The following is a 9,071-nucleotide window of genomic DNA, read 5'->3' as shown; positions in this document are numbered from 1 at the left end:
ATTTTAAAAGGATCAACTCCGTACAGGCAAGCAGACGAGCCCAGAACGCAATGCATTAAATTGCACGTTAAAAATTTTCCTCCCATAGAAAATCATTATAAATAAAACACGTAATGTAGCTTAATGGACAAAGACAATGATATAAAAGAGTTGTAGACAGTTTATTCTACATGGAAAAACGCTTAGCACGAAACTTTGCGTGTTGCGTTTATTCTGGGCTCACCTGCTTGCCTGTATATTAGTTATGTAGGCTATATTTTAATAATCAAGAGCGTTGAGTTTGGTCTTTATCATCTTAGTCCATTATGCCACATTATGCCACGTTTTGCGGTGTGGGAGGAAAATACTATATACATATTCATTATATTAATAAACTGTATATTGAATTTGATATTTTAATAGCATCTTAATACATTAAGCCATGTTAAGTGTTTATGTTTTCTACAGGAGGAAAATGCTTAACGAGAGACTGCGCATTGCGTTCATATTCTGCTGTTCTGTAGCCACGGATTTGCGGGTCTTGTCTTTTTCTCCTACTGATGGCTTGCAGGACCCTGTAGTTTATGGTACTAAATTAGTTTTAATCGTTTAATCACCCCCACAGCGTCTTGTCTCCATTGGCAACACGCACGATTTGTGTCGATTGCAAGTGACGTCGCAGGTATCGGAAAGTGCAAGTGGCGATTCCAAGTGACTTCGTAATTTAGTTTCTTTTGTCTTGTCTTCACCACCTGGCTACTGTTGTAAAATGTTGAGAGATTCAAACAAAAAGAATACATAAATAGAACAAAATTTAAAAAAATAAAGACTGCAAGTGACGTCGCTAGTGGAAGTGCAAGTGTCTGAGAGTGCAAGCCTGAGAGTGCAAGCCTGAGAATGCAAGTCTGAGAGTGCAAGCGCCAGTCTGCAGCCAGACCCTTCTCCCAGGCGCTAGTCAGAGCGCAGAAAAGATAGAGGTGATGAGGGAGCTTAAGTAGAACAACAGTGAACTGCGCTCAGATGAGATCTTGTCAGGCCATATGTCAGTAAAAACAAAGTTTCCTGTCCCATGAGCCATTATACTGAGCTCGTAGCATCGCTAGTGGAAGTGCAAGTGTCTGAGAGTGCAAGCCTGAGAGTGCAAGCCTGAGAATGCAAGTCTGAGAGTGCAAGCGCCAGTCTGCAGCCAGGCCCTTCTCCCAGGCGCTAGTCAGAGCGCAGAAAAGATAGAGGTGATGAGGGAGCTTAAGTAGAACAACAGTGAACTGCGCTCAGATGAGATCTTGTCAGGCCATATGTCAGTAAAAACAAAGTTTCCTGTCCCATGAGCCATTATACTGAGCTCGTAGCATGTGCTCTTCAATTGCACGAGCTGCAGCGATGAGCTGTAGCCTATATAATTTCACATTAAAGCGCAAAAGAAACTATGAGCATACCATGTTGTAGTTATGTTGTCAGTTAAGTCATGAAGTTACCAAAAAAGGCGATTAAAGCTGCCTTAAATCTGTGCATGCATGTAGCTAAGTATTTGTTATGAGTCACATTTAAGAATATGTCTCTGAAACACAGTGGTTTTCCAAACTGTCCTGGAGCACTCCAGCACTGTCTCCCTCATCTAACACACCCGATTCAACTCGTTAGCTCATTAGTAGACTTTAAGACCTGAAGTGGGTCAGAAAAGGTAAAGAGTTGTGAGAAAATACGATGCGTGTCAGATCTGCATCACGTTTAGCAGCGACAGCTCTTAAAGCAGCCAAAATAACCTAATAACCCAGCTGCTGTGATGTCTATTAATCAAAGAACACAAGAAAACAATAAGCTTTAAGGATCCATCTATATTTAATTTAGAATTTAGTGTTTGATAACTTTATTCAATATCTATATATTTCCTACTTGCTGAAGGGCACTAAATATGACATTTATTATAAGGGGTTTATGTGAAAATTATTTTAAGTTCACTTAAATTAAAAGTTATTTTTAAAAGTCTAAAAAATGTTAAAAGTGATAGTTGTACTGTAATGTTGAATGGCTATAATCAATGGTTAAATATAGGGGGAAAAAACTATTTCATTGGGGCATCATTAATACTCGCCTTTAGTCATAAAAAAGATGCCACTAAACAAATATTAAAAATATACTGTCTTTGGTTTTTTTCTACATTAATTTGAAGATTGAATGTGCCATTATTGCAATATAAAAGTGTTTTAAAAAACTTTAGTGCTAGGTGGGATTAATCGCGATTCATTTCAGAAAAATTTGCAATTAATTAGTTATTAAACCAATAACTAATTAATTGCACATTTTTCCTGAAATTCGGTTGACAGCACTAACTAAATTATATTGCATTTTATTATTTTCTCCTAGATTTTGGATCACCAACTTTATTCTTTTAATAGTACATGGTAAATTCATCAACTTTTTTCAAATTAATTTATAATGGTGAAAGTATTTAATTCAAGATGCATGTGTATTTATATACTGATATGTCAGTATATATCAGTCAACTCAACAAAATAATACTTAAAATTAATCTAATAACAGTTTATAGTGCCTGTTACATCTATTATGTCAATATAATTAATATTAGTAATTATATTCAATTGTAATAAATGACTATGTAAATACAAACATCTCCTTAAAGTAATATGTCAGGTACAAGTTTAGTAGTATTCCTCACTTACTTTATTCTTAAACTGAATTACATTATCACAAGAGCCCCAATGTAAGGTAAAACCAATTATTTTCAAAAATGTCCTGTTTCTGAAGAGTTTTCTTCAAGATGTTCTTTTAGGTGCCAATTTCTCCGTATATTTGTGCTTACTTATTCTGAAGTGATTCAATCACACAGAGGAGGGTGGTTTTTGTTTCGAGCTGTGTCTTTGTGTGGACAGGGGTACCACAGTGATTCGATTCAAGTTTTGTCCCATACAAAAACCTCACAAAGGTTGACTGACTGTCACTGCATTGAATGATCCTTCTGAGGCTGTTCTATCATCTTAGACATGAAGACATCCACTGCAGCTTGGGGTTTCATCTCATGGCTATGGATTTTAAACATAGTTTTAGTCAAATATATCTGTTGAGAAGATTCTTCAGATGACAGCATTTCTCTCTCTTCCATATAAGACAGCCCCTCAATAGAGGGCATGGGTTTTTGTATTGATGTTTTTCATTGTGTCTGGACTACCACAGTGATACATTCTTCATTAGGCGCTGTACAAAATCTCATAGCCCTCTTATTTGTGTTTATAAACTGTATTGATACATTTAAACCAATATCTAACTGAAAGACTGAACTATCACAGAACTATTCTCTCAATCTTGATGCTTTTGTCTTGAAGGCTTTTGTTCCAGCCACCTGTTTGTATGTGAATTGAGCAGACATGGGTATATCACGAGGATGACTGACAGATGGAATTACCTTTGAAAGAATATCAAGCTGGACTTCTTCGACTGGATGTTTCACATCAAACTTTCAGATCGGTCTTTAGTGTATTTCTTAAGACGTGCGGATACTTTGCATTACTAAAGGATATTGTCAAGGGGCTGAATGAAGTGCAGACCCACTAACTTTTGGAAATCCCATCCGTCTCACAGTCAATCCAAGTAAGTAAATCCACTTTCAACGTTATCATATTGCAGTTTTCCAAACCATACACCTGAATTTGTGAAAACACGAACTTTGGTCAGTTAGTTGTAGTTAGCAGGGCTCGGTTAGGTCAGTTTGTCAGTCCCAATGCTGATGTAGGGTCAGGAGTGTTTTTGTAAGGGTTACGGTAGCAGTGCATTTTCAGCTACTGACACCTTAACATTCGGAAAGCCGATAACCCTCAAGGTCGTACCAAGTAAGTACTTCTTTTTAACTGTTACGAGCTTTTACACCAACTTATGTGCTGGAGAAAATAGTGAAAAACTCCGTAAAATAGCTTGTAATGGTTGGTTAGTTGGTTGTGCTGCACTCAGCTTCAGATCACGGTATGTTTGGTAACTTGGGCTGTTGCTCCAAAGAAAACATTTCTAGTTGAGTAATTGTATTTGTTCATAAGACTAGGGATGTTTTGTGCATGAATAGATGATTGCAAAAGTTTTTCACTGACATCATGAGCATAGTTTTGCAACTGCCACATATGTAAAAAGTACAGTCTTGCCAAAGGACTAAAAAACTGATGAAAACTGCTTATTTTTCTTTGTTCAGAAGATGTAGCGCCAACTCCTCCGTTTCTGTCCATCTTGTCCCCTTTCAATGGCAAAGGACCAGATATTTGTCTGGCCGCCGGGTTCTTTCCTCAAGAAAAGACTATGACTTTGAATATGAAAGTGAAAAAACCTGAGAATTTTACCACCAGCAATGCACCTTTGTTCAAATCGTCCAAAACCTATTATTATGCTGGATCCTCTGATGATGAAATCCAAAAATGCCAAATGGATGAAGAAACTGCAGACAAAACGCCTGACACTCCTGACACGACAGGTTTGTACTTAAATGGATAATTATTGTTTATTTTTTCATTTTTTTAAATGTGATTTCATTTTTTAAGTATTGTGAATACAAAATATATATTAAGAATTATTTGTTTTGTTCTACTTAAATTTTTATTCTGCAGATAAACCCGAAAAACTGACTCCACAGTCTTGTGAAACAAATGCTAGAACTTCTCCCTCAGGGTTCATAGACACTGGTTAGTAATAAAATACATAAGATATTCTACATGTATATCTTGCATTTGTGAACTTATCTACGTTATGCTATGATTTACAAGATTTAAATTCATTTAATATCAAAGGATGATTCATTTATTGTTTTTTTCAGGTGATCCAAAAATGAACTTCATGAATCTTCTTGTGACAGGTCTGAGAATTCTGCTTGCTAAATGTGTTGCAGTTAATGTAATGATGACTGTAAAGGCATTCGTATTTTAAAAGTTCAATTCAGCCAAATCATCTGAATAATCTCAATTTTGAACTGGAGCTTGATCGAACCCTGACAAACAAACAAATGCGGTTATACAGTCAGCCACAGGGTCAGTATTAATCTATATTCTGTCTAATAATGTTAAATGGAATGAAAATACAAATTGTTAGTAATGTCTTTCATATATACAGAATATCGACAAACATTGCAAACCTTTTTGACATTTAGAAACATTTCTGAATTCAGTGGTGTAATGTGCGTATTGCTTTGCAATGGTGTGTGTATTTTCTGGCTTTAGTTGCAAACAGGTGCAAGTACATTTTTTGATACTTTTACTTTTTTTTTTACTTTTTTCTTTTTTTACATAACAGCATTGCATTGTTTAAGACTTTTACATTGTCTAATCGTGTAACGGATTACTATTTGACTTAACTATTGAGGCTCTGATCTTTGCATGTAATATGATTTTCCAAAAATATATTAAATAATAAAATGTCTTGATAAAAGAGAAGTTTCATGTGAGTATGTCTAAACCACAGTTTCAACAGCACATTCGTACTGGAGGCAGATTCTAACCACAGTTTCAGATAAAGATCTACTGCTAGCTTTGGGTTCCAAGAATTAGTATGTTTGTGGCTACACTTTTTTCCACTCTGTTATAGAAAGAGAAACACAGCTGTAAAGTCTTACAGCTACAGTTTTTGGAGCTTGTAATTAATTACTTAACTTTTACATACAATTTTTTCAAAATAAATATTTCTCAAAATAGTTAGTCAAATCACTGTTTTGATGATTAGTCTACATTTGTGAGACATAGGCTAACTAAGTCTGTTGAGAGCACTTTTTTTAGTTGTCTTTATAAATCACTTAATTTGTATTATTTATGAACTATTTATTAATGAATAGGCTATTAAGTAATGTTCTCAACGTTCTTTCATGAAAACGGTGAGCTGAGCTTGCTACTCATCTAAGACCATGAAATAAAGTGTACTGCCCTCCTGTGGCGGTTAGTGGGATTTTGCCGTTTGCTTTGACTGGCGGACTTGAGTGACCTCTAGTGGCCGACTGAGCATTGACATCCAATGTGATTCCGCATGTTCCACGGTTTTTTTTTTGCTAAGGTGAACATGCAAGACTCGCAAAAGCTTTTGGCTCAAGGGAAACATGATTCTAGTCTGGCCTGGCCCATGTCCCGTTTTCAGTCTGGCTCAACCCCGCTGTTAGAAGACACTTTCTATCACAGAATAAAAAAATGTATCTTCGCTCTCTGCAAATAGCACACGGTGGCATGGGTAACTAGCCAGAACGTTTGTTTTTGCTTGATACTCCATTAAATATAAAGAGGCACTCGATATTAAGTGTTTTGTTCCAGCACAAACGTTAACTTAGAGCTAAAAACGCCTTAAAATAAGACTAAACTGCGTTCAGTTTAGTTAGACATTTAGTTTTAGTATGCGTTTACAAAACAAAACTGAGTAAAGCAAATGTAAATGTTAGCCTATTATTATTTCAGAGATTGCTTCTGTAGGTTGGTTCACAGAAATGAACAAGAACTAAGGCCATGTGTAACGTTAAAACTAGGCCAGTAGAACACCGATGTCTATATGAAGAGGTGAGTTACCATATATTTCTCATTTGAATGATAGTTTTCACCTAAACTAAAATGTTCTGCTGGACAAAGTGGGATTTTAATTTTCTGGTTTGGATTAAGTTTTAAGACTCTTAATACACACACTGTTTCTTACAGAGGAAGTGCAAACTTATTCCAGGATCTGATATACATTTGGAGTAGGGACACTAAGGTAAGGATTTCAACTCTTTCAGAATTGACTTGTTTCACCACAATATCACGTTTAAATGTATTCAAGAGTTTTTAGCATTAAGATTATTGATGCATAATATTATTAACGCCATCACTGAATTGAAACTTTTAGTTTTTGGCATGCATTTAATAATTCTAACATTTAGGGGGAAATTATATAAAATATAGACGTGTTTTGAGCATTTTAAGCTATCATCATTGATCTTGAATGTTTGGTAAATTATGATTTGAAGATATACCATTTTAAACTATCTTCTTTATCTGTATCTTGTGTGAGGAGGTTTTATGTCTGAGAATGCAACACTGTGGTCGTCTAGTTCGGGCTCCAAGCTCTTTATGGGATCTGGAACAAAGTTAATTGTGCAGACCAGTGAGTATTATTTTAAATAGCTTTTATTGTTGCTTTATAGCATGACATTTTGGCTTGAAACTACTTTTTTTTAAATTTAATTTTAAATTTAATTTTTTATTTAAAGGGTAGTGAAATGATGATGATTTTTCATATGACCATCACTTCAATTCATATAATTCAAAGCATATAATTGAAATGTTTAGTTTTGAGTTTGCACATAGAAATGTAGATCAGTTGTTTGCACTGAAGGATATTTGATATGGTGTTTAGTGTTGTGTGAATGAGCAGGGAGTCAATAAGATAATCTTTGGCACCGGTACAAAACTTATAGTGGAATCAGGTGAGATTTATAATTCTTTATTGCGTTTAAGTCTTCTGTGATGCAAGAAAGTGACATTTATGTACTACTTTGTTTATTAAACAGACATACATATTAATTCACTCATCAGCTTATTTACAAACCAGTTAGTTTTTATTTTCAAAGCATGAAAAAGAAAAGTACAAACAGCATTCTGTCTGATTGTATATTAGTTGCAAATGCAATGTTTGACTAACGTAACGATTAACATAGTACATACTGTAAATGTTTCATTATTTTTTTTTTATTAGTTATTTTAAATAACAACAATTAGTGGGAAATGAGTAGAAAACTGTTCTGAGAGTGGAATATTAAATCTAGTGTCAGTCCTTAAAAATAGAGTTATGTTGAGGTGTTTTTGTTATGCAGTGTAGCGTTGTGAGAATGCAGTAGGGGTTAACCAGGTCGTATTTGGCCATGGTACCAGACTCATTGTGGAATCAAGTAAGTTGTTTATTTGTCGAACTAAATATTTTGATAGGTCACTGAATTCAGATGTTAGATTAAACATAAAATTGATTGCAGGTCCTATTTAGTGTTTTGCTTCTAAAAATCTATTTGAGTAATTGTAACGATAAGGTTTAATCTTAGTATCTTTTTTGTCAAATCTAAAAGAAAGTCATGTTGCATCAACATTAAAAGATTCAACTGCATTGCTGTTATATTTGAAAGTGTTTAGTATTCAGTTACTTTTTTCCCCAGCTAAATCCAATTTCAATCTATGTGAAAATTCAACTAAATATCATATACCGCTTAATAAGAAAATATAAATAATTTATTCAATTATTGAAATTGATTTCAAAACATATCTATTTTTTCAAAATTACTGTACGATGGGTTTGAGGCATTTACAGGGAGTTTCTGTTATGGTGTATAACTTTGTGTGACTAGAGGGAATGACAAGCTTATTTTTGCAAATGGCATCAAACTTATTGTGGAATCAAGTAAGTTTCTGCTCTCTCTAATATTTAAATCACTAAAAATATGTATCTTAGAAATGACTTTAAATACTAAATAAGCAGTTTGCAAAAAGTAGTTAAGTATAATTCAACATATATTTTGTGTGCATTTTAAAACTACTTATTTTTGTCATACTTCTTCAAAACATACCTAAACATGCGGTGTAATTAAATATTTAGTGTTTGTGATTGTTTACTACATTTATCATACGAGTACAGCATTCTTGATGGCTCCGCTGTGATTTTTTCAGAGGTAGAATTAAAACATGCTATATATGTTACATATAACATGGGAAGTTTTCTTGAACAAACAAATCTAACAGAATATTTAATAATATTAAATAAAAAAAAATTAAAAATAAAAATGCATAATGAAATCTCCTTTGATAGGCAGCATGTAGTTTTAGAGATTGCCACTGATGTATAGGTTTATGTATGGATGTATAGCCATGTGTGAATACTGGCAGCCTTGGAAAGATAATATTTGGTAAAGGAACCAAACTTTTCATCCATTCAAGTAAGTTTGCACGTTTGAAAAAATTCAGTTAAAACATCTTCAGAGTTGTGCGTTTTTTAAGTTAGAAAGTTCTGTGACTTTGGTGCTAGTATTGCTTTAGTAATTGGACAAAGGTTGAAACGTTGAAACTCTATGAAAGGTGATTCTGAAGGGTTGCTGAGTGAAAGTCCCA

General features: G+C 34.3%; 1 protein-coding gene and 1 long non-coding RNA gene across 3 annotated transcripts in view; both read left to right on the top strand.

Moving 5' to 3' along the window:
• Nucleotides 1–5,332, top strand: part of trdc (T-cell receptor delta constant) — a 13,080-nt gene extending 7,748 nt beyond the window's left edge. Inside the window, exons 2-5 of the mRNA XM_016248473.1 lie at nucleotides 3,728–3,824; nucleotides 4,175–4,450; nucleotides 4,584–4,658; nucleotides 4,790–5,332. Coding sequence (XP_016103959.1) covers nucleotides 3,728–3,824; nucleotides 4,175–4,450; nucleotides 4,584–4,658; nucleotides 4,790–4,899 — 558 coding nt within the window. The 3' untranslated portion in view covers nucleotides 4,900–5,332. The remainder of the gene's footprint in view (nucleotides 1–3,727; nucleotides 3,825–4,174; nucleotides 4,451–4,583; nucleotides 4,659–4,789) is intronic.
• Nucleotides 5,333–5,904: 572 nt separating this feature from the next.
• Nucleotides 5,905–7,006, top strand: LOC107563556 (uncharacterized). Of its 2 annotated transcripts, none has more exons than XR_001606117.1 (4): nucleotides 5,905–6,145; nucleotides 6,405–6,503; nucleotides 6,639–6,693; nucleotides 6,991–7,006. It is a non-coding gene; the product is annotated as an uncharacterized lncRNA (long non-coding RNA). The 2 variants fall into 2 exon arrangements; XR_001606116.1 differs by having other exon boundaries at nucleotides 5,905–6,183.
• Nucleotides 7,007–9,071: the final 2,065 nt, after the last annotated feature.

This window comes from Sinocyclocheilus grahami, unplaced genomic scaffold (genome assembly GCF_001515645.1).
Source record: "Sinocyclocheilus grahami isolate Dianchi unplaced genomic scaffold, SAMN03320097.WGS_v1.1 scaffold879.1, whole genome shotgun sequence".
Classification (NCBI taxonomy): Eukaryota; Metazoa; Chordata; class Actinopteri; order Cypriniformes; family Cyprinidae; genus Sinocyclocheilus; species Sinocyclocheilus grahami.
This window is presented reverse-complemented; position numbering and strand designations above follow the sequence as displayed.